At 33.0% G+C, this 27,083-nt stretch overlaps 1 protein-coding gene and 1 long non-coding RNA gene across 2 annotated transcripts; one reads left to right on the forward strand and one right to left on the reverse strand.

Moving 5' to 3' along the window:
• Positions 1 to 11,707: 11,707 nt before the first annotated feature.
• Positions 11,708 to 12,920, forward strand: LOC108997110. Its single transcript, XR_001997130.2, has 2 exons — positions 11,708 to 12,551; positions 12,644 to 12,920. It is a non-coding gene; the product is annotated as an uncharacterized LOC108997110 (long non-coding RNA).
• An 8,862-nt stretch (positions 12,921 to 21,782) lies between these two features.
• LOC108997109 (chlorophyll a-b binding protein 6A, chloroplastic-like) lies at positions 21,783 to 23,731 on the reverse strand. The gene is made up of 4 exons (XM_018973240.2): positions 23,426 to 23,731; positions 23,173 to 23,275; positions 22,257 to 22,545; positions 21,783 to 22,113 (listed from the first exon to the last, which is right to left on the reverse strand). The coding sequence occupies exons 1-4, from the start codon at positions 23,626 to 23,628 to the stop codon at positions 21,962 to 21,964; spliced, it is 747 nt and encodes a 248-aa protein (XP_018828785.1). The 5' UTR covers positions 23,629 to 23,731; the 3' UTR covers positions 21,783 to 21,961.
• Positions 23,732 to 27,083: the final 3,352 nt, after the last annotated feature.

Raw genomic sequence — 27,083 nt, forward strand, 5'->3', positions numbered from 1 at the left:
ACCATTGTTGGGTTCATTGTATGTCAAAACGGCTAGCGTTAACGCGAAGGAACAGCTTTAGGCTAGAGTAATTAATGTAAAGCGACGTTTAAAAACAGAGAGAGAAGAAAAATTGGTGATTTTATTTACTTTATCTATTTTTCTCTAATTTCATGTTTAGAGAGGAATAATTTCTCTCTCGTTGAAATGACTGATTTCAACAAAATAATTAATTAATTAATAAAAATAAAATACACCCATGATATATATATATATATATATATATATATATAACTTTCAGTAGAATTTGGATCAACAGGAACTTTCCATTCCGAATGGTTCTCGAGGCCGGGCAATGCAATGCACGTTTTCTTTTGGGAAGATTATTTTAATGAGAACTGCTACATATATATATATATATATATTATATATAGATTATATAAAATAAATTTATAAATTAATATAATTTTATAAGATCCGTTAGATCTACTTTACAATCTAACGTATTATATCAATTTGTAATTTTACTTTTACATAATTTCTTTACATCTAAAATATATATCAATTTGTAATTTTACTTTTACATAATTTCTTTACATCTAAAATATTTCTCATCCAATATTGACTTTGTTTCCTTCCATGCTCCAATATTATTTATAACCAGCTTGCATGCTGCATGCATCGTCCCCCACACACACACACACATATATATATATATATATATATATAATGATCAGTACGTACCGTAAACGGTGCCTGTTGTCCCCATTGACTAGCTAGATGACATCTCTTAGTTTGGTTTGGAGGCAGGGATGCAAGGATGGTACATGTTTTATTTATTTTACAATCTGAGTTGTACACTCACCACTCAGCTAAAATCTAATTTCTTTAATTTTTAAAGTAACCTTCTTCATCTAACCAATGCAATACATTTTAAATAATTTTAATAAACCAATGGAAATTTGCTTACATGAGATTGAGATAATACAATTTAAGATGAAAAAAAAAATATTAATTTTTCACATATTTTAGAGAAGATTACTTCTCTCGAAGTTTGTTTGTTCAATGTTCAACCGCACACGAGCGATCAGAGAATGATCTGTCCCGAGTTCTTGGTCATCGGCCTGAAAGTACAAACACGGTTGACGGCAATCAACGACTGCACCTACCAGAAAAGCCCGAAGATGCACCACTGCAGCTTGAAGCCCTCAAAGCGTGCAACCTAATGAATCTGTCCATTTATGTCCTCTGTCACGGTTTTTCTCTTTCGGGTCTTCACCAAAACCCTATTTGAGGTAGAGGCCCATGAAAAAGAAGGCCCAGATATCCTCTAATCAGTTTATTTTTGAATGAAAAATAATAAACACGTCATTTTTTTATAATATTTTATATAATAATATTTTAAAATGAGGATATTACTCATAAAAGTATTGGGTTCTTTGGTCCATAAGAAACGTTTCAATCCAAGTAACAGTATAGAAACTTTCGATAAAGTACTTTCTACTCTTGCAATAATAATGAATCAATGCCAGACGAAATTACGGCTTCTCATGATGAAATTTGACCGATGATCTTCAGTCAAACTACAACTACATAAAAGTAGTGTTTTTCTCCCCTCAAGGAAAAGGAATTTATTTTTTTCGAATAATATAAATAAGATTTTTCATTCATCAGAATCCAATAGTAAAACCGAAAAATACTGGGTTTATCAAAGAGTAAAATACCAAGTAGAAACTTGATTCCTTTGAATCTTTGGGAAAATGGGTTTGCATCTGGCTGAGGTATTAATTGCAGGAACTGATCATCGACAACGACACATGAGGCAATCTTAGCTAGCCAGGAAGTGATCATCTCCATCCTAGAGACTAGAGAGCAAGTGCATATATATTGGGCCACGACGTCCAAAAGCTCGATCTGGATCCCCAAGCTGATCACTAAGAGAAGCGGCGGACTATATAAATTTTATTGAAAGGTGTTGGAGACTTAGTATAGCCTCTCATATTGACAGCATGGAATTAAAGTTCAAGGAAAAAAAGCTAAAGGCAGAAGAGAAGATTTAGAAGCCGTTATTTCTGTTAATAGAATTATTATGTAGTATAAATAGTAAAGACCTTCCAGTATTACATAATCAAGTATTTTTTATTTTGTTCAATTCAGATTACACATGAAGCTCTCGAGTTCTTCCAACTTTCTTCTCTGTTTTCAGTTTTCCTCTTCTGTTCATTGAGTTCTCAACAAAAGGGAGTGCAAATTAAAGAACGTGTATAGATCATGGGAGGCCGTAAAATTAACACTAACTAAAACTATATGCATGCGTGTTGTTTGGGTTAAATTCGAGATTGAAAAAAAGCACTCAATTGGTACGTAGATGTGGATTCATGTGCGCGCAGAGATAAAGATCAAAAAGAGTTTTTGCTGCGCAGCACATGGTCCTCTGTACCAGTTTCATCATCCTCAATTCTAATACCAATAGCTGCGTGCGCCTCTGTGCTTGCGTGCAGTTCGAGGCGTGTGGAAACAGACAAGGTTACAAACTAAGCCAGTCACTCCAGTAACATATATAGCTTGAGATAAAGAGAGAGAGAGAGAGAGAGGGGTTGGAGTAGAATCTAACCGCGAGACACTTAGATACAAACACGAAGGGAGCTGGGGAGTGGGGACACTGGGGGAACAGAACCAAGAGGGTCCAATAAGTCTGACACCAGGATTCCCACACTTGTTGCTTCCAACACTCTACACGATAAAGCCTTTCAATTTTTAAATAAATGGGGTTCGTTCACTTTTTTATGCCCTCTTTCCGATCACTCGCCATTTTCTACATACAAGGAAAGGAAAGGTGGAATTTTTTTGCAGCCTTTTCTAGACATGAGAGATCGATCACTCTTTTCATCTCAGACCACCCCCTTCCACTAGTTCTCCCTTTTTTTGACCTGCCATACTTCTCTCTCTCTCTCTCTCAAATATGCTATGTTGCATCCCAAGTGGGCAAATGGTGTGCCCTACTTGAGGATCTTAATTTATATCTCGATCCTCTTTACTTATTTTTTCACTGATCAACATCCTTTTCTTTATTTTTCTTAAGGAAGCTTAACACTTTTGAATCTATGTGTGTAGGAATTAGGGAAGGGCAAGGCTACTCTGCGGCCCAGCATTTACCGTTGGGCGTGCCGCCCAGGCTTGGTTTTTTTTTTTATATTTTTTAATATATTTAAATATTTTTAAAAAAATAAAAAATATATATACCAATACACTTAAAATTACTTTCTTAATCATTAAGTAGAAAAAAAATTGACTAAACTAAGTAGGCAAAGAAGCTTTTCCAGGAATTAGACTTTAATTTGCGGCTTTGCCACTTTGTACGTACTCCATTTTGAGTAGCTGCGTGCATTATTCCTAAATATATAATTGTTTCAACTTCCACTATATAAGATGGGTAAGAAATTAATTAGAATGGTATGATCTTTAAAGCTGCCACGATCGATATGCGAGTAGTAGTACTGGTGAATGAATATTAATCGGAGTACTAATTATATGCATGCCCATTTGTTGTGATCTGGATTAATTTTTACCCTTTATATACTCACTTCTTCTGGGTTTTCGAATACTAATTAATTAATTAATTAATGTCAAAATATAATTCTGACCAATCCAACTGATCGATCCATTAATTCTTCGGCGCGCGCATGCATGCATGCATGCATGCAGCTTCTTTCTTTTTTGTAGTTCACGTATGATATTGATGAAAACAAATATTCTTCATTAATATTACACATAACCGCAAGATAATTAATGGTATTTTTAGTGCAAGCTGAATTATTGGATCGGAATATGTATATATACTGCTCGAGAATTCAAGATTATATATAGTACTGCATAGTCACGTGTGCGATCGAAGAGAACACTTGTATTATTAATGTCGCTATTTTGACGTTTTTTTTCTTTCTGTTTTTTATATTTGGATTTCCCTATTTTGGGTAATCGGTACCTAAAGTTACGCCCCATTCGCTGTAATTGAAACATCAATTTATTGTCGACGCAGTAGCACCGCATGCATGCATTAATTGGTCATGTTGCCTTTTCATGATCATGAGGTAACTTGTCATGTACAACACTCAAAATATCTTGTTGCTAAATTTACCCATAAATGAAAATAACCCTACTTGATGATGAGTACTTTTACTTGATCTGGCTGTTTCACTAGCTAGCCTGCATGCTTTCCGGCATTATCCGATCGAATTACAAATTATATTTGTAAGTGAATTTTGTCAAAAATTTTTTGCAGTTTTTTTCAAGTAAAACTTCCAAGATTATTAGATTAGACCTAGTTAAAAACTCCTAATTCTTTACTCGTTTACTAGTGCATGGCCCAGATCAGAAACCATCCTATTCCTTGCCGTTTTTTGGGTGGAACCGAGAAAAGGCTTTTAACAAGAAGAAATAAAGCCCTTTTAACCAATTAGCTAGAAGATCAGAGATGTAAAGATCTCGTAAAAGTAAATTTATAAATTGACTTAGTTTGTTGTAATATATATGTTAGATTGTAAATGTATTTTTATTATAAAATAAATCTAACGTATTATATGAAGTCATATTAGTCTGTAAATATACTTTTGTATGATATTTTTGTAGTTATAACACTTATCCTCTTAATAACATTATAAGAAAACTGTTTATTTATGGTCAGTTATTTTTAACAAAAATGACTATTTATGTAAAAATAATAATTTATTTTCGTCACAAATAGTCATTATTGTCACAAATAATTTATCACAAATGCTTGTTTTCTTGTAGTATAATTTCGTTGCAAAACCCGTTTTCTAATCAATCTATATATTTTATGTTTCGTGCATGCATCTTAATCATTCACAGCATGCTCCAGATTAATTAATTACTTTAGATCAGATACTTTAGCTGAAACTTCCTACTATTATTTTTTATGGGGCTAATTAAAGTACTCCGCCATTTTTGTGATGATCAATAGACAACCAACATGCAGCTAGCTGGGACAAGACCTGCGCGTTAGCAAGCACTAAGGAGCAATATTATTTTAATATTGTACAAAAGGGACAAGACATGAATAGCAAAAGAAACCCCATTACTGCTCTTCTTCTACCCGGCCCCCATGATTGATCGTTTTTTAAACTGAGAGTCATGTTTTAGCTAGTCTAAATATTAAGGCTGATATATGTTTTAATAACATATTTAATCTTGTCTTGATCATTGCCGTCCCCGGCCCCCCCTTGCTGATAAAATGAAACGTGTATATATTAATATGTCTTTGATCATGATCATGTTCTTTTTCAAAAGTAGAACTCAATTAATTGAGTTGAGCCGAGGAGCGCACTCACTTATTATAATTTCTTATGAAACGAACGACGTATACGTACGTAATTAGAACAAACCGATATCAAGTTCTAGCTCTCTGTATATGTAATGGCGTCGTTTATTTTTATAATTCATCTCATTTCATCTATTTATTATAATTTTATTAAATTTTTAATACATAAAATAAAATAAACAATTCAATTTAATTTTTTAAATCTCAAAATAAAAATAATATTAAAAAAATATTTTTTAATAATATTTTTTTTTAATTTTTAATTTTAATTTTAACGTATCTTATCTTATCTTATCTGTAAAAATAAACGAGTCCGTTTGGATCATGATCCGTTGATATGCATAAGGGACTCAAACGTGTACGTCCATCTGTTCAGGTGAGTTGGTTAAATTAATTAATTCGATACAATTGTTACTAAAACTCAATTTTCAACAACTGATCTTAATTGTTCCACGCACGTACACTCATGTAGAGACTAGCTTGTGTGTGTATATATAGCTAGCTCAATAAAAACAATATTCCTCATCATGAGATCAGCGGGTCAAAGTACGGATAAAAAACATATTAAGATAATTGAGAAATATTATAGAAATATATCATCATCCATTCAATATTAACAAATTAAATGAATAAAGACACGACAAATTAAAGGTTTTATCTCTCTATAATTTGAATTTCACCTGATCAGTCATCAAAATGAAACTCGAGAGAAATTTGTTATGTCGATGATCAAGTACGTACTGCTTTCGATCGAGCCTTGGGCTAAAAAAATAAAAAAAAAACTGACTTTGGGCTGTTCAGCCGTTTTACCACGTTTTGCATGAGTCAATTATTTGTATGGAAGAATTAAGTTTTGAATGAAGAGAGCACCAAAAACACCCAACACGTAAAATATAATATATATATATATATATGTATCATAGGTACTTAATTATCTTATTTTGATGAAAAATTATTGATTATGTAGCTGGTTAATCGATCTAAAATCGTGTAGGGGCGGGGGGGCATGCAGCCAGCTGCCCATATATACCTGCAGCTAGCCCTCCTCTGGGTCAGTCTCTGCTCCTAGCTGTCTCGGTATCCATGAAATATCAATATATGAACATGAGAGTACCATAAATTACTCCACGAGATTCATTCCAATTGCAGATCATGATCGTCACTGACTGGACTGAACATTTTTCGATATTAATTAATTAAAGGTGTCTGTTCTTGTGATCAAAATAGGTGCTGGCTAAACTAGCTACGTACATACATAAGCTTTTATATATATATATATATATATATATAGATATATTCCCGTTGCTGTGTCTGTATTTTTTTATTTTTGTTTTCAAGGGATGATCTAATTGCATGGGGTTTTTTTTCATTTGTTTTCATTCATGCCCCTAATTAATTTCACAGTTGCACTAATATATATATAATATCACGCGTGGAAACTGCCATATTTAGTAGTAGAAGCTCTCTCCCGCTTTAGGAGTAAGGATACTTTTGAGCATGCAAATTGATCAAGCACGCTCCAATATTTCAGCACTTTAATTATTACTTACTCCTACCACGTTCTCTCTATATTCATGTCATTTCCGGGCTCGTTTGGTTGGTAAAGTGATCTCACTTGAGATACTTTCGTATGGATAGATATACTCTTTATCCAAACACACACATGCAACTTATTTCATCTAAGATAATCTCATTTTTTTTATCTTAACTCAGCATTGTTTATTGATGAGACTTTTATTATTATTTCATCACTACAACAATAAATCAATCATTGATAAGATTTACTAACTTTTCAAATTTTTATAAAAAAGTTAAACACATCTCAATGAGACCCACAAAACTCATTCAAACATCTTAACTCATTACTATTTACAGATAAACTCATATAATCTGGGATACTCTTAACATTTATATGGAGCCTAAAAGTATATGAGGGTGAGTGATCATCTCATGCTTTGATATGCATGTGAACTTACACACAAATTTTAACATACAATTACCTCCATGCATCTTGGTTAATTAATTTTAGAATAATGTTTTAGTAAATAATAACTTTATAAAAGTAAACTCATAAGTTGATGTGTCTTGATTTGATATGTCAGATTATAAAGTAAATCTAACAAATAAGATGAAGTCATGTCAATAATTTATGAATTTACTTTCATGAAATATCTTTGTAACTATAGCACTTCTCTTAATTTTATAATGCCAACACTATGGTAGAATATCTTGAGATCATTGTTAATTAGAAACTTACAAAAAGCAGGCTTATTCCTATTTATGTACTGTTTTTGTTAGGGATTAAATTGACTAGGTCAAACCCTCTGAAAATTTATCACTAAGAGAAAAGATAAAGTCAAGAGATAAGACAAGAAATATATAAGGCAAAGAAGTTGACTCAGACTCATAAAAGGAAAAAGTATCACAAGTCAAGTTGGACTCTATCATTCCAAATAAATAACCTCTATATAAGAAGCAGCCCCTCCACAAATCAGACATGCTCACTCAATGCACTCTCCTGAGACTAAATTTTCTCATTATATTGAGCGATATGTGAAGTTACGAGGCATTGTAAAATATCATCTGATATAGTGTATTTTGCCCCCAACAATTCGTGGACATAAGTTTTTATGCCGAACCACGTAAATTATTGTGTCTCCCTTTATTTACTTTTATTTGTTTATTTATTATTTATTTCATGGATAAACGTGAAGAGCACAGTATCAAAACTCGAATCACCAATATGGGTGGGGAATGACTATTTCTTCTTTTCTAGTCTGTTGTACAATTTTTGACATTAATAGTTTTAATAGCTAGGGTTTCTCCAACTAGGACTCATGCAGAATTGCATCGAGAATTAGGGCAAGCAAGAACTCCAATATGATCACTGTAGAATTTCATATTCAACTAGCTAGCCAACTTGGTTAAATTAATGTAATACAACATTTTGTGCCTCGCGCATTTATGATCTCTTTTATGTCAATGGTTGGAGCCTGGAGGCAACGAACGCGGTTCTGAAGTACAGTTTCTTAATTACGTTTCTAGCTACTTTCTTTTGTATCCTTATGATTTTGCACCGAGTTATTTTATTTTCTATATTGTTGAAAGAAAATAAAAATAAAAAAATTATTTATATAAAAATGTCAAGTAGAATTTTTCCTTTTTTAAAAAGAGGTCTGACAAATATTGTTGAATAAAAAGAGATGGGATCATAGAGGACAAAGCCAGATCATCATACACTCATAATATTTTATTTTGAAAAACGCTTGTTGCAAGCGCCTGGTGCAAAAGGTGTGCAAACGGGACTGACGTGAAAACCACTCATCCCAAATCGCTTGAATTCGAAATACTACCGGGATGTGAGAGAGAGACAAAGTTGATGAGAGAGAAAGATCGAGCTAATGAGAGAGAGAGAGCTGATGAGGGAGAAAAACCGAGCTGATGAGAGAGGGAGAGTTGACCCGGGGAGCGCGAGATAGAGAGAGTTGATTAGAGAGAGAGAGCTAATGAGAAAGAATATGTGCGTTTAGAGAAAGGAAAAAAAAATGCTTGTTGCAAGCGCCTGGTGCAAACGGCGTGCAAACGAGGCTGACGTGAAAACCACTCATCCCAAACCTCCCGAATTTGAAATACTATCGGGCTGTGAGAGAGAGCTGATGAGAGAGTGAGAGAGAGTTGATGAGAGAGAGACCGAGCTTCTGAGAGAGAGAGAGAACCCGAACGACTAGAGAAGCGAGAGATAGAGAGGGTTGATAAGAGAGAGAGCGCTGATGAGAGAGAACATGTGCGTTTAGAGAAAGAAAAAATAATAATAATATGTGTATAACGTGACATGGACGATTGCACGCCAGTTATATCTAACGATTGTATATAGAAGAACTGTTTTATTTTTCAATGAAATCAAATAATTAATTAGCAGTTATATTTATACAACTCTCAATTACTTCTCCAAATTATAACAATTTTTTTCTTTCCAGGGAATTAATCATCAGTTGATTAAAGTCTCTCAATAACTAGCTTTGGATTATAATTTTCATCAGATAAACAACTAATTTTTTTATTAATGATTTTTCTCTTAATTAATTATAGACTATGAACGATATATTTTCTTCTTTCCCGTGTGGTAATAATAATTTATTTGCTCGCTCGAGAATTAGATAAAAAAAAGTGTACGCATATATTATATATATATATATCTGCCTATTACTTAAAAGCATCTATATGTGTACTGTTTATTACTGTTCATCAACAGTAATGAACAGTAAATAGATTTTTTTTTCTTTCATATTTGTTTAGTTTTTTTTTTTTTTTTGTCCGTGTGAATGCCAATGTGCGACGTAATACTACAATTGTGCATGGGGAATGAGAGAGAGGAAGAAAGAAAAAGTGAAGAAAAATATTAGTTTTTGGATTTTAAATTTCAACCCTTCATCTTTAATCTATAGATTTAATCTAACGGTAGAAGTTTAAATATTGATTTAAACTAACATAAAATAGATAATTAAATATAAATATTTTATCATACACTTAAAATTAATTTCAATTTATATATATCTGCCTATATCTTAAAAGAGGCTATCATATTACTGTTCATCAACAGTAATGAACAGTAAAGAGACTGTATGATTTTTTTTTTGCATATCCCTATACTGCTCATGATTGTTCATCAACAGTAATGAACAGTAAAAAGTTTTTTTTTTTCATATTTGTTTGGTTTTTATGTTTCTTTTTGGGTTCGTCTGTGTGAATTCCAATGTACGACGTAATACCACAATCGTGCGTGGGGAATGAGAGAGAGGGAGAAAGGAAAAATGGAAAAAAATATTGGTTTATAGGTTTTAAATTACAACTCTTCATCTTTAATCTAACGGTAGAAGTTTAAATATTGATTTAAACTAACATAAAATAGAGAATTAAAATATAAATATTCTATCATACACTAAAAATTAACTTCAATTTATAAAATACTAATTTTTCATCATTAAATAAAAGATAAAGTTTTACTGAATATTTTTAAGAGAATAATATTATATCATATACTAAAAATCAACTTTAATTTATAAAATACTAATTTTTCATCATTAAATAAATAATGAAATTTTACTATACATTTTTAAGAAAAAAAAACTATCTAATTAATTTGAATTTTTAATATAATTTAAATTTCATAATAAGTGATGAACATAAATAAATAATAATTTTATTCTTATACATTAGATTATTTTAATATTTAAAGTTACATTTTATTTTTTTTTTAATTTACATGTTTACCACCGCTAATATATATATAAGTATTAAACAAATTAAAGAGAGTAAAAAAAGGCCGCGAACCTGCAGCCTCTTATATATTATGATGTCAGCACTGAATTTTATTAATTGGCGGCCACGTTTTGATTGATCAGTACTATTTGTAGAACATTCACATATGGAAAATACTTAACGTAAATTCATAACTTTATGTGATTTAATGTGTTCTTTTAAATTGTTAAGTTACTTATATAATACATATATAGATCTAACAAATTTTATAAAATGATTTATTTTATGTAATTTCTTTATATGTAGCAATTCTCTTCGCATATACATAATATAAGCGCCTAAGGCCAAGTCAGAAGGATCGATCATTGCATGCCTATATAATATATATACAAAAAAAGGGGGGAATTTTTATAATTTTGGCTATAGTTGATCATGTACAAATGAGATCATTCGCGTACGGTGCTAGCAATTAGTTATAAGAGGTCAATTTGATTGAAAATTTCAGGGAAGGTGGAAAACAAGGAGAGAGAGAGAGAGAGAGAGAGAGAGAGAGAGAGAGAGAGAGAGAGATTGGGCAAAACATAATGGATTAATTTGGGATTCCAGTTTGCTTTATTGAAAGAAAATAATGATGCTCACTAAGTGAACAGCAATAAAGATGATCGAGTTAGGTAGGAAAGTGGCATGGATTATTCTAAGTTCTCAAAAAAAATGGTAGAGTACTACTGCTAATCCCCCTCCCAAACAACATGGCACAATAAATATTATTATTTAGTATTTTTTTTTTATGATTTGTATAAAAAAGAAAAGGGTTGATAAACAGGAAGTGACGGTGGAAAAGAAAAAGATGTTAAATTATGGTAGTATTTCTCCTTTTTCTTTCTTTAACTGATTTGTTTATTTATTTAAAGTAAGAAGAGGGATGAGGAATCCATGTCTTCCAAGCACTCCCAGACAAAATGAGCTTCAGAGAAGAGAAAAGTAGCCATTGCTTTACGACCCAGAAAAGGAGATTTCAAACACCATAAGGTTACTTAGGAATTTGCGTGGTTATTAACCCAACGGCCACTCTCCCTCTCTCTCTCTCTCTCTCTCTCTCTCTCGGTCTCTATATTTAGTGGGGAGCTGGGGTGCAACTCCAACCCCACATCTTCCTTCTTTCCCTCAGAAAACCACACACAAACCCCACAAACACTAGCCAGACCTTACTCCCCCAAGTTTAGGCGCCCGCTTTGCTTGTGTTTTGCCAATTTCAATAGAGTTTGTGGGGCTTTGAAACCCATTTGATTATGACCTAGTTCCCATCTGCCTCAATATTAATTCCTACATCCTCAATATATACCTCACGCTTCACCTTCTACTGTCTCCTTAAATTCCTTCTCCGCCCTCACTCTCTCCCAAAACTGCTACATGATATTCATCTTCCTCCTCTTCATGGGGAAGATTAGATATGATTTGAACTCCAGTACTTATCCATAGATATACGGACTTCAAGTCCTCACATCTCTACATATTTCTACATACATACATATGTATATACATGTTTTCTAAACCTTATATATAGCTCAAGTCGTATATGATGGGGTTGGAGAAAGTCTTGGTTAGAAATTTTTGTAATATAAGGGAATTTTGTTTTCTTCTTGACATGATGGCATCACGCATACAAACATGCATATATGTGCCTGGCTCCCTGTATGCCATTTGCAGAGCTCACCGGACAATCGATGGCCTCCGTGGATGGCGTATGAGGAGCCATGCATATTCCATGTATATACATGGAATTAAAATTTCCAGATTGCTTCTCCTCCCCCCCCCCCCTCTCTCTCTCTCTCTCTCTCTCTCTCTTCAAGGAAGTGTTGTCATATTCGATCGAGACCTAATTCCACATGTGGTTGTAATTTTTTTTCCTCCGTGTACACGGGCAGCGTTGTAATTTTAGAAAGCTGCAGGCGTTTCTCTCATGTCTGAATAAAAGGTACTTCTTCTTCTTCTTCTCCGTCGGGAGTAGTACTACTTAACGGGTTTAAGGGTTTTGATCATGATGACTTGATATCTATGTTTTTGCAGAGAATAATAGTAGCTTCCGTGAAGATGTTCGTCTCTCACCGATGGTCTCATGTGGCTTTGCAGGAGACCATAATCATTTTCACTACACATGAAACGAGGTTTCTGTGAAATCTTTACCCCAAATTATGGAAAATTAGAAGTGTACCTGACAACATGGAAGTCACAACTACCGTGTTGCCCTTCCATCTTGCCGAACGCTTGTCCGATGGATGGACATTTCATATGACCCCTAACCTGTCATATAATTAATGTCCTATAAAGAAGCAATTGTTTCACATACCCATTTTTTTTATCATGCAAAACAAAAACCCAAATCAATCTAGGCCTTTAGTTTGATGGATAATCATAATTGAAATTTGAAACCCAGTAGTACTTTTGGTTCTGTTTCTTCTAAGCATCCACGGCCAGCAAGTTTTTGCCTCCCTAGTCCCTATCATTAATGTTTTGGTTTGACAAGCCTAGCTAGTTCTGATCAACTGATTCGCTTTTTCTTCACTAATGCATTTTGGAATAGATAATGCTTATTTTAATGCATTTGGGCTTGAAGAAAGCATATGTACTAACAACGGATCGATTCTAGACCTTCTGTTGATGGAACCAGCTTTCAGCCATGCATGTGACCTATGTTTTCTATTATATGGGAGGGTAATGAACGAGTTAGTACAGCGGCATAGGCATAAAGGAACCCTCAGCAATGTCCACTAAATGATCTAGCGAGCTGCTTTTAGGGTAAATAATATATATAGATATAGGGTGGTACGTTGTTAATTAAGTATTACGTACAATATTGGGGAAATAGTATATATTTCGTACGTCTAGCTCATCAACGAGCTGTTCCTACTTCCTGGCCAATGGATCGTATTTATTAATTAATGTTGTGGCCGAATAGCTAACTACTAGCTAGAAAGATCCCTGAATGCATGCTTAGGCTTATCTGCATTAAAACAGCTTATGTCCTTTGTTGGCACTGGACCTGGATATCTAGCATGCATGCAGCTGTTCCTACTTCCTGGCTAATTGATTGTAATGATCGGAGTAGCTAGTAATTATGCTAGCTGAGCTACCCAACTAGAAATTAGTTCCCCGATTGGATATGCTTTTAGGCTAGCTTATCTGCATTAGAACGCGTACTCCTTAGCAACGAACCTCCGCAAATATATATCATGTTCCTAGCTCAGATCGATGCCTCTCTCTCTCTCTCTCTCTCTCTCTCATACACACACTAGTACAGTAGTACTACTACACAAGTCTGGCCAGGCCATCTATCGAGAAAGAAAAGTATGGATTCTGGGAAAAGTAAAAGTGTTTTGCAGCAGCAGGAGGATTATCATTATGGCTACTGGCCTGGGAATCTCATACAAGTAGTGGACCACCCCCTCCCTCCCTCCCTCTCTCTCTCTCTCTCTCTCTCTCTCTCATTGGCTTGGAGGGAATATATTATACGGTCAAAGCAGGTCAAAAAGAAAGAAAGATTGGTCAGTCAAAGAGAGGGGGACCATCTTTGCGAGATCTACTGGGAAGATCAATTATGTATGTATATGTGGGGTTTTTGAGTGCATATGTTAATATATAGTAATATTTTTTAATTTTCGATTTCATAGATAGCTAACATTAATCTCCTGTACGTGGTGATGATCATCATGACTCTCGTCAGGCCGAGGCTAGTAGCTAGCTAGCGTGGAAAGAAAAAAGAAAAATAGTAGGAAAATAAAATCATGTACGGTCTCGGGGGTGGCTGGCCTGGGGGTCCACGTACTTCGTCTACAATTTGTTGTCCCCCAGTACGTATTTTAGTCCTATATGTCTACTTTCTTAGTAGATTCTGACCCTTTTTAATTTCTATCTGCTGTCCTGTACATATTTTCTTCGTCAAATGCCTTACATCTCTGGCTTCCAATATATATAGTTTACATTTCTTGGTTACCTTATGATTTCTCTTCTTCTTTTTTTCTTTCTTTTTTTTTATTTTTTTTTCTGGAGGATCGGTTACATTATGGTTTAATGCTAAATATGACAGATTAATGCTAAATATATATAAGTAATGATAGACATACAACTCATTTTATAATTATATTTTAAATAGAAGATATTTTTATAAAGTGAGATTATTTTTATAAGTTATTATTTATTTAAAAAAAAAAAAAACTAGCCCAAGTTCAATGGTTTTGATTGATATTATTCACACCGATCGAAATTAAACGCGATAGATGGTTCTAACTAATTAATTAGGGGACTTGTTTTCTAATTGATTTGGTGAACAAGAACTGAGTACTGATTCTACATGACATCGAGGAAAAAGATCGATGTTTCCGAAACTTCCATCAAGATGGAATTTGAAGTACTAGCTAGACTACTAGTACAGCTTCTGCCATGCTGCATTCACGTCTTTTAATTTTTTTTTTGGGTGTTGTTAGCCAGAAAGATGAAGATCAGAGCTAGCCCAGCTAACTATGGCCTAGCAAGATATATACCGTTGGTCCGTTGGTAATGGATTGGAAATCCTTGCACGACCAGATCAGTACGTACTTGAATGTACTGTTTTTTTTTTTTTTTTTTCCCTAGCGACTGCATGTGCCATGAACTAGGGTTTTATAAGTAGTGATGAGATAGAGAGGGAGAGATAGTACTCATGTCTGTGAGTATTTCATAAGGGCTTGTTTGGATTCACAAGTCATCTCAGCTCATCTCAATTCATTTCACTACTATTTATTACTATTCAGTAACTTTAACTCACAAATTTTATTACTATTCACAACTAATCTCATTGCTATTCACAATCCATCTCAACTCATTTCAGCTCATCTCAAATCATCTTTGAATTCAAACATCTCCTAATCGAGTAGATCATCTGCACAATGCCACAGCTAGCTTGCATGGTGTTAAGAAGACTAGTCGATCGGCACGTACATACATATATAATATCTATTGATCTCCACCGCATAAAGGCCACGTACGTTTCGTTTTCCGATCTCGATTGATTTTCTCCTGTCCTTTCAGTAGTACAGCGCTTAACAGTTCAGACTTGAGATCACATGCACCCACGGTACTATTTTCTCTCATGAGGTTTTTATTTTCTATTTTCGAGAACATGAATATGCACAGAAATTTGGTTAAAATAAAAATTTAAGAATAATTGTTACTACGATCGACCATAGTTTTTGGGGGAAAAAAAGTAGGCGAACTTGGTTTTGAAAGACTGCAGTACTTTGTTGTCTCATGATAACTAAAGTTCGTTTCAATGGCTGATTAGACTAATGAAATTCACGGGCAAATGTTTTGTCTTGTATGAACTAATCCTTTCATGAATGGACAGTGTGCTAGAGGCTACCGCTAGTCTATTTTTTATTTTTCTTTTATTTTTTTCAATAATTTTTTAAATATCTTTAATTATTAAAAAAATAAAAATATATATAATTTTATTAATAATCACTTAATTAATCATTAAATAAAAATAATTGAACAATAACTTTGGAACGTTCCACCAACATTTTCCTTCATGAATTACATATGTTCCCTGAAATGTTTTTATTGGTACGTACGGAAAGTGATCAACTTCCAAATATGTCAAGGAAAATGATAATATTTTTGTCAAATATATCCTCATTCATATATTTTTATTTTTTTAATAATTAAAAAAGTGACTATTAGTAAATTTATATTTTTTTTTAATAATTAAGAATGTGTAAAAATGATTAAAGAAAAATAAAAAAATTCATTTGTACAAGCACGCACATTTGATATTCACTCTAGCATTGTCCATGAAAGGTTCAACTTATGATAAAAGTACCTTAAGCCGCGATTTCATGTGACTAATGCGTAATATATATATATATATATATATATATATATATATATAATATACACCACAACAAAAACTTGTTCTCCCGCGAGGGATTGTAATGGCAAAAACCTCAATAAATTGGGAAAAAAATATATTTTCACAAATTTTAATCGTGAGGAGATCAATGAATAAAATTGGTGAGATAAAGATTTTTTCTCAACCAAAAGCCCAACTCGTGGGAAATATCAAATACCTACGTTTTCCAACAAGATTAATGGCGAGAAAAAATTGTTTCACCATGGAAAATATGATAGGTTCTGGTTCTAAATCGTAGGAAAAAAGTATTTGATCAGTAACAAAAATTTGGTGAAAAATACTATTTCTAGCAAAACATTTTGTCGCTAATATCTATTTGCGAATAACTCTTACTGCGGGAATAACCACTTCCGGTAAAAAACAAAAGTATTTGCTGCGAGTAACATTCGGGGGGGCAAATACTAAAAGTTTTAAAAAGAAATGGTCTAATATAAGCTAAATATATATATATATACAAATACTGGATATCCAAATAACATTCATAATATGTACACAAACAAAAACACTTTTTACTCAATAACATATATCCTAGTAACAGAATCCTAATAACAAAAAGCGTACGACTCATGACTAAGACTAATCATTTACAAAACCATATAGACATGACTTTACGTAGGATGCAACATCGGTTTACCTTGTTCAACAAATAAATAGAGATAGATGGTACAGTCAAATGGCTCCTTCAAACCCATTATATAGGAGAACAACATACAACATCTATTTCAGCTTGATCTTAATTCTTGTACGCAACTTAAAAAGAAAGGAACTAAAATTATAGTTTAATCAATCAACACTAAAGCTAGTGAAAGAAGGGGAATAACCCCACAAATAATAAACTCCAACTTTATTCCTTATAATTTATTCTAGTGCCAACCAGACAGGATTAAAAAAAGTCATTCATCTGAAAATAAATGTGTGTGTAGTCAACAAAATCAAGAAAAAGGAGGATGTATTGGACAAACTCTAGCTGGAATCTATGTTATCTTTAAACCATACCCTATCATATATTTATATAAGAGACTCCAGTTGTAACATCACACATAGCAAAAACTTCATTAGATAACCGAATAGCATTTTCACAACATGTAGATAGGCTACACATTATGAACCAAAACCTACTCAAACTATAAACAGACACAAGTGCATGTAAAAGATATATACATATTCATGGCTTCTACTACCCATTCCTGCAACTAGATAAGAAAGCACTAAAATAAAACCGCATCAATCAACAAAACTTAAAAAGAAAAAATTCAAAAACCTTCAAGACTAACCCAATTAAGATGTCACAAATAAATGCAATAATAATTAGCTTTATTTATGTCTCGAACATAACCGAGTGCAAGAAACTCTCTTTCTTAAACCACATACCTATGATATGAATCTAGAAGGAAAAAAGCAAGAGGAGAAAGAATGGTTCACTTGCACAAAGTCCACCTACAAACATCATAATTGCCACAATCTACATATGCATCAACAACTTTACCAGTATTTGTAAAAAATGTTATTACTATAATGTGCTACAAATTATCCATATTTCTATTTTTGCTAAATTCTCAATCAATTCACGTGCAAGATTGATGACATTCATCAGTTTTTAAGTCAAACATGTCAAAAGTATCGTAAACCATCGTTAGCATGGAAAATAAAGTTGGGACATTTGGATCCTGGCAATTCAAAACTGTCTGACATAGATATAGTCTTTCACAAAATAATTGCAAGTAAAAGCTTTCTCACCTAATTGGACTGATCCCTGACTTCTGCATGCCCCAGATCTGAAGAATTTGAAACCAAAATGAATTGGAAACAAATACCATGATCACTTATTTGAGTTCTAATTCACCTACTAACCGAAAACCATAAGGGAATGAAAAAGAGTCTCTACAAGCAAGAAGCAGGTAAAGTATAACAATGCATATATAGACGTATAAAAAAAAACTGTTATTACATATAGATTCAATAAAAAAAAAGAGCAACCATATGAAGAAAATATGCTTATTTATGAAAAGCAAAATATATAACTCAACATACCTAAGTAGTCATGTGCAAGCATATTAAGTTCTGAAAAATGTAAACTATTACAAACTATGTAGAAACCAACATGAAAGATGAGTAAAAATCTCTTGGTCATGTCCAATCGATTGTAAATGAAGCCAAACATACAAAAGTTTAACATTTATAGTTGACATTTGATGTGCATATATCTAGTTGGATATTGACTTATTACTTGAACAAGAAGTTGAGAATTATGCAATTGTCAATTAAGTTTCAAATATCTTTTGTTTAGTCATGACTTTCTCTCTCTGATAGTATTGTTTTCTTTTTCTTTGTATAATTAATTTTTTTTATTTAAAAAAGGCACAAGTTGAGATGGAGGTAGTGAAGATAAAAATGTGAATAAAAAATGGAGTGCGTAAAGGAGTGGAGAAAATTTATAGGAACTTCAAATTGAAAATGGAGTGCAAGAATATTTTTTGGTACTCGACTTATATTAATTAGCTGTATATCTAGTGCTAGCTCGTGTTAAGTAGGAATTATATATATATATATATATTAATGATCAGTACTTGTGTTATTTAGGGTTTTGATTTTAAATATTATACAACTAGAAAACCAAATATTAATTTCATTTGTATATTTTTCAAATATAAAACTAAGGTATTGCCCCAAAAAATATGATCTGCTGTATATCACCGTTTTTTAAAAGGATTATTGACTAGCTATTGCAAATTAAGTTCGTACACATATATATATATATATATATATATTTCTGGCAATATAGCAAATGCATTTACAATTAATATCGCAATTACTACAAATATACATGAGCACATGGTATTTAAAAAGTTCGTACATATATCTCCTTAGTACAAGAATATCGCACTTTATTTTTTCTTTCAATTAAGCAAATGTGACAAACGTGTAACCACTGGCTAGTATTAGTATATATGTTGGTGATGATGATATATGCTTAGTACGTAGTTAGTACTGCATGCTGAGGTCACTGTTTATTCACACATCAATTGATATTGGTGACGAGCCCTGCCTGCTTCCCCAATGTCATTAATGTACACTAAGCACAGTGTTTGTACAGTGAGACTGCAGACTCGAATGACTTCCATCCTTGAGTAGTTCCTGTTAAGCACAGTACTTTTCCGTGCAGGCATGCCCAGATAAGTGTTTAGAGTATTGGTAGTGACTTCTTCATTTTTTTTTTTTTTTTTTTATAAATTTAAAAAATATATTTTTAAATTCATCTATATTTATAATCTAACGTACGTAACACACATATAAATAAATTCTTTAAAATTAAATTCATAAATTAATATATTTTTATATCATACTTTAAATTAATTTTATAATAAAAATAATTTTATAATCTAACATACTTAACACATCAAATTAAACATGTCAATTTATTAAATAAGTATATCTCAATGAATTTATATTTTTTAAAAGAATATGATATCTTAATTTTATTTGTAGCCCTATTTTTAGCAAAGCATATCCATAATACACAAAAGGATTTCTTAAAGTTACAAAAAAGACAGCTATGGTATATTAAGTACTATTTCACATGTTGAGGTCTCGTTTAGATTTTATCTCAACTCATCATTATAATATTTTTAAATTTTTACACAAAATATAATAAAAATTTTAACTTTTTTAAATATCAAAATAATAATAATACACAAAATGATTTCTTAAAGTTACAAAAAAGATAGCTATGATATATTAAGTACTATTTCACATGTTGAGGCTCCGTTTGAATACAAAAAGTGTTCCATCAACTCATTATTACAACATTCTTTAATTATCATACAAAATATAATAAATAATTTAATTTTTTTAAATCTCAAAATAATAATAATATTAAAAAATAATATTCTAAGAGTATTTTCTTCGACTCATCTCAACTTATTATCCAAACGGCACCTAAATGCAAAATACAAATAAAATCATTTTAACTCGTGTCATATAACAAGTACGATGAAGATCGATATTTCTCATCCAAGTTTGGCTACAAAAATCCATATTATTCACGTTAAGAGCGGCAGGGGAAAAGAATATATAAGCAAGGTTCAAAACATGTATATAAGGGGTGCGCGCGAGAAAAGATCGTTTAGAATCAGATCCTCCCAGCATTCTCAGCTCCTTGGCAAACTTTGGACACTCGGAACCCGAACCAGCATTGATTTCAACGAGGCAGGCCTGTTTGCGATGCCTGGGCCAGGCGGTCTGACAAGTTATATGGATCAGAATTCGCCATCCATCGGAACCCAGCAATATGACGTTGGATGCATTCTCTAGTACTCCTATATACGATGAAAAATATAAATACACAATATTTTATATAATAATGTTTTAAAAAGAGAGATATTTTTGTTAAATACTTTATAAAACTAACATCATTTTATAAAAATATTCTTATTTTATAATATATATTGTAAAAAATATTATATAAAGTATTGTATATTTATCACTACTTTATACAAATTAAGCATGTTCCCTTTTAGTGGACGTTGCAACGTCCACATAAGGTATTTACCGAAATTCTCTACAGATAAGTTAAAATTCTTTTTTATATATTTTTACTTTTTCTTTCACCATTTTTTTAAACTATTTAAATATTTTTTTAAAATAAAAAAAATCACATACTTATTTAAAAATACTTATTTAATCATTAAGTAAAAAAAATAAAATTAGAAAAAATTCGGTGGAGGATTTCGGTAGAATTCCTCTGTGAAACTAGTGTTTTCCTAACGCAGTGCAGCAGATTGTGATGCAGGTAGCAGTAAATAATAAATTATGGGGGGGCTCAGAAATAATTTTAAAAAATTGTGCAGGGCAGTCTGGCTGTTGCCAGTTGCTCAAAGAATTAATATAAGCGATAGATATAAACCTCTTACAACTATTTTATAATTTATTTTACAAGCAACTAATTAATATAAACATGTCACTTTATTAAGATTAATTTTCAATTTTATAAAACTATCCTCTATTTCATATAGAATTGTAAAATAATTATAAATTAAAGATAAGTGTGAGACTTATGTTTAAATTTTTTTTTTTAATTTATATGGTCAATATTCTCATCCATCGATTTTAACCGTGGGAAATCCCTAATCAAGCATATAAATGTCAAACATCGAAATAATAATGCATCATGCCGATTGGAACTTAATTTGTTTACAGCATTCTTAAAAACCAACAAAAAAAGGCATTAATTTACCATTGTCTAACAGTTAATTACTAGATATATAATAAATAATTTTCACAATAATTTTAGCCAGGTACTAAAATATTGGAAATGGCAACTCAATTTATACTTCTAAACTTAATTACACAGACCAAAGATAGGAGATAGATCGAGATTCATTAATACAGGCTCATGTTACATGGACTTTTACAGTGAGAAGTATAATTAAAATTTCCATGCTTCAGGGGGAAAATGATTTGGGAATAAGGATTTCCCCAATGTTGTTGTGCCATGGATCAGCCAAGTGGGTGGCCAGGTTCTCCAATGGTCCTGTGCCAGGGTAAGCTGATTGTTGAACGCAGAATCCCACAAAAGCCAACAGAGCAAGCCGGCCTGCGCGCATAATATCACTCATACAATCAATATCCCAGACTCTATGTAGGTAGATGGTTAATTATAAGAATGTAACAGTTGTTTACAATAAATGAACATGGAAATTATATATTAGGGAGTACGAGATCGATCTGGGCGCTAACCGTTTTTTATCTCCTTGACTTTGTATTCCTTGAACTTTTCGGGGTCCTTAGAGTAGCCCAAGGGATCAAAAGCACCGCCAGGATACTTCTTCTTCTCCGGATCTTTCTCCATGCTGCGTTGGTGCTCCACAAAGGAAATGGCGAGGAATTCAATGACCAAGATGGTAGGGAGAGTGCCCCATGGCACTGGGTAGCCCAAGTAGGTGGCTTGACCTCCGGGAACGGCAGCCCACTCCTGAGCCTTCACCCAGTTCCCCAACCCCAATGCCTCTGGTACGAGGATTCCTGGCTACAATTTTGATCAAGAGATGGAAATTAATCACATTATCTCATAACTCTAGGACTGAGTTTAAATGTTGAATTGAATTCAATTAAGTTGAATTAATAATAGTGAGTTCAACAGTAGAGAAAGTTATATGGAATCCATTTAAATTGAGTTTAAAATGTGTTTGAATGATAATGTGAGTTTAACATTTTTTATGAAAAATTGAAAAAGATCGTGGATTCTACGTATAAAGATATTTTAAGTTGAAAAAAATTATGGATCTCACGTGTAAAAATATTTTGAATTGGAATGAGTTTAATAATTTGAGAGTTGAGTGTTTAGATGTTAGACTCAACTTAAAGTTAGACCGAACGATTTTGCCTGTCAATTTTGCTAATTATGAGAATTATTTTAAACAAAAGTTTAAACAATGCGAATTACACCTCGTTTGGATTCGAAAAATATTTCATTTCATCTCATTCGATTTTATTTTATCATTATAATTTTTTAAAATTTTTATATAAAATATAATAAAATTTTAATTTTTTAAAATTTTAAAATATAATATTTTAATAATATTTTCTAACTTTTATATTTCATCTAAATTATTTCATCTGAATCCAATCCAACCCTAAATTAAAGAAGACTTACAACGGCAAGCATGGCCCATCTACAGTGAATGAGTTCAGACTCCTTGAATCTTTCAAGGTTCTCTGGGACCGTACCGAGCCCAAGCGGGTCAAATCCGAAGTCACTGCATTCCATACAAAAAATATGCATATTCAGCGATGTTAATTTTTTTTTTTTTTGGAAGGATTCAGCGATGTTAATTATACGAAAGAACATAATAATATTCAGCTGCACTTTTATCTTCATATATATGTAGTCCATTATGATTACGTACCCAGGTGCTGACCCGTCGAGGTGTGGAGGTCGAGGCTGGCCCGGCATCCACTCGGCCGTCATGGTGAAGCGGGACGAGGCATTGGCGGCCCCAACACCGGGAAGTGGGAGAGCGGTGGCAAATTTGGACTTGGACGAAGAAAGGACAGATGGGAAGGCGGTGGTGGCGATGCCATAGCTCATCGTCAATGTGTTGGAAGCCATGCTCTCGGACGTCTCGGAGTTGAACTGTTGGGGGGGGAGAGATCGGTTGGATATGGGCGGTGGAGGAAGAAGTAGTGCTAGTACAAGTAAGTGTTTAAGTGGAGATATAGGCTAATCCAGCTGTGGATTGCCATTGGGTAATGATGCTTGGATTTTGTTATGTCATTGGACCACGTGTCATCTTTCAATCCATTGGTCTACGTGGCATATCCCGTCGATATCAGATATCTTTGCAATTTTTCCATGGTGGAGGTTTGAGTGCCGTCAGAAAAAATCAACATGTTTTGGTGGCCTGTATTGAGTGCAAAGATTTTATAGAAATTGACACCTACTGCTGTGAAAGCTTGACAATCCATCTCCTATTAACCATATCCACTGAATTAACAGTTCATGAATTTCAGGGGTTGTTGACAACAAAAATGGATCCTTGCTTTAGGTTGTGTGATATGGACTCATCTTCTTACCCACGAGGCAAATATCCAGAAAGACTATTTATCATTCTTTGAGATTTTTTACATCACGTTAAATTATTGATAACTTATTAAAAAATAACACGTAATTTTTGAAGCATTTGAGGCGATGATAATTAAAAAAAAAAACTAATATTAAGGTTGTATTTAGATGTTGAACTGAGTTGAGTTGAAATAATAAAATATTATTTTTTAATATTATTATTATTTTAAAATTTGAAAAAATTAACTTATTTATTATATTTTGTGTTGAAAATTTAAAAATTTGTAATGATAAATTAAGATGAGTTTACTTACCAAACGAAGCCTAAATATAATTATAAGTTTGGCAAGCGCCTTTAATTCCTTTTTAAAAGAGAGTGGAGTTCACCGTTAAAATTTTAATTTTTTAGTATAGGTCCTATATGTACACTTTTTATTTTTATGGGAAATAGACTTCATTTATTCATGAAAGCGAAATTACAGCTGTAACTAATATATATAGAAAAAAATCTAGATTACAAACTAACTACTCACGGTTGGAGCTTCACCAGTAAACAAATTCTTTTGTGACTAGTATAGTCTTAACTTCTAGAATTCTTTACATATAAACCATCTGAGAGACCACACTCTGCCTAAATCAGAGATTTCAAACCCCACCCTCCAGATGAGGATAAGACTTTCAATCTAGGGACAAAATGTCCAAGAGATTTTATTTATTTATTATTAACTTAAAACAAAGCAAATAGCAGAAAACGTAAATGATACATGAGAAAATAGCGAAATATATATTGAAAAGCTGTAAATCTGCATTTTCAACCTTAGAGGAAATCAAAAAAGCAAACACAGGGATTGTGAAAGTACAACAGACAGTCGAGTCTAAAGAAACTAATGATCTTGATCCCATAAATCATGCTCATGGCGGTGGTAGAGCTCTCATTGCGGTAGCACGTGGATGTCACACGCGCACTTTGGACCGCACGTGTGGCTCACGCATTGCTCCGTTCAATGAGATTCTTCGCCCGTTTGAATGATCGGCGTCTTGGGAATCTTGCAGTGGGGCACATGGTGGTCGCAGACTCTGAAGAACAACAGATCAATATTTCACTCTACTTTGAAAAAAAAAACACAAAACCTAAAAAAATAAAAGAGAAACTAGAGAGAAGAGGGAGGAGCCCCCCTCCTCTCTGGTCTGGGTTTTTTTAAGGGGGGCTACTCTAAAAAAAAAAAGGAGAAAGCGAGAGGTGTGCTAGGGTTTTATTGTAATCACTTTTTTAAAAAATAGTGTACTATTTTTGCGCATGCTATAACTATAAATATCATTTATCTTAAAAAAAACAAAACAAAAATTTTTTGTATAGTCCTATGGGCATCTTTAACTACCAAGTCTAAAAAACAAAACCACCTTAATTACCTTGAATGAGACATATTCTGGTGCTACGCCAATCGAGAGGGTGTATATTGAGGATGGGTCTCAATAAGACCATTTGGTATTTTCTATTTTTTTTTTATTCATTTTTTTATATCCTTACATATATATTTTTTAAATTAAAAAATTATTAAAAAATACTTCATTAATCACTAAGTTTAAAAAAAAAAAATTGTCTGGTGAGGTATAGTATAAATTGGTAGAGTAAAAGAGGGGATTAACTGAATTAGAAGGTGGGCAATTTTTGTCGGGACCGTTAAAAACAGGTATGACAAATCCATTATGATGGTCACGCTGAACAATCAGATTTTTGTTTTGAGATTTTCCAAAATAATATATTTGATAAATCTTGATTGCATATAAGAACTTAAATAGTTTAAAAATCAAATATGAATGATATCATTTACATAATAATGAATAGTTTAGATTTTGAGAATCCCATAGAAATCCATCTGTTTGAACATTGTCAATATATGTTCAGTCAATTATCAGAACCTAGATCAACCACCGAGCAAGCACCTTCAGCTCTCACACACAAAACACTTTTATATATAAAAAGAGATTCAAAGTGGTCAATTTCTATGGACTTGTCTATAGGTGATAAGTGAAAAATCTCCAAGGGAAAAACCCTTCATCAAATCGAAGCCTCCTCGTCTTCCCCTTCCACCAAAATCTCTCCAAGTGAAAAATCTCCTCACCCTCGATTTGCTCACTTTCTCTGGTGCGGCCTATACGACCACCTTCTTTGACGCGGTCTCCACGACCACTTTCTCCAAAACGTTCCTATATCGGATCTCGAGGGTGGAAACTCTAGTGCACAACATGAAACACTTACCAATGAAAATGAAGCATCTAGAAATGAATCTTTGGCTTTTTGAGTTGAGGGGGCAGGACAGCTTGCAGTATAATTACAAATCTATGTCAACAATATATTTTGATTATTGACTACTATTAAATATTGAGAGTCATCACGCAGTGGAGAAGGGAGAAATATAAGGAGAGTTAGCACTGGTGAAGGGAGGTTTAACATCTTTTTACTTCCCTTTTTCCTTAGTGTTGAAGAGTTAACATTTTTTTTTACAGAGGAGATGAATCATGAACTGAATATGATTTTGATGGGAGACCAGGAAACTGTGATGCAACAAGCACGGTGCTTTCCTCCTATGTTATATGTTTCTGATTCGAAAGTCGCTTTTTTCTTTCTCTTTGAAAAATTATGTTTCCTTTCTTTATTTATTGCTAATGGTGTCAACGGACTGATGATGGTCTCATGCAGCGGTGGGTGACAGTGAGATGGTGTTCTTTGAGTTTTAAATGGGGGATTTAAATCAATTTCTGAATGGGATTCAAAATTACTGGTGGGCAATGGGCGACGGACTGGTGATGGTGTTGTGTGGCGGTGGGTGACAGAGAGATGGTGTTCTTCGATTTTTGAATTGGGGGCTCAAATTGATTTCTGAATGAGGTGATGAAGAAGATGTGTTTCAATATCCAGTGTATTGAGCCTATTGTAATTTCTGTAAAATTGCTGACGTGGTGGAGCATTATTGGAAGTTGTTAAAGTCTTACCTTCGGAT

Source organism: Juglans regia, chromosome 7, assembly GCF_001411555.2.
Source record: "Juglans regia cultivar Chandler chromosome 7, Walnut 2.0, whole genome shotgun sequence".
Classification (NCBI taxonomy): domain Eukaryota; kingdom Viridiplantae; phylum Streptophyta; class Magnoliopsida; order Fagales; family Juglandaceae; genus Juglans; species Juglans regia.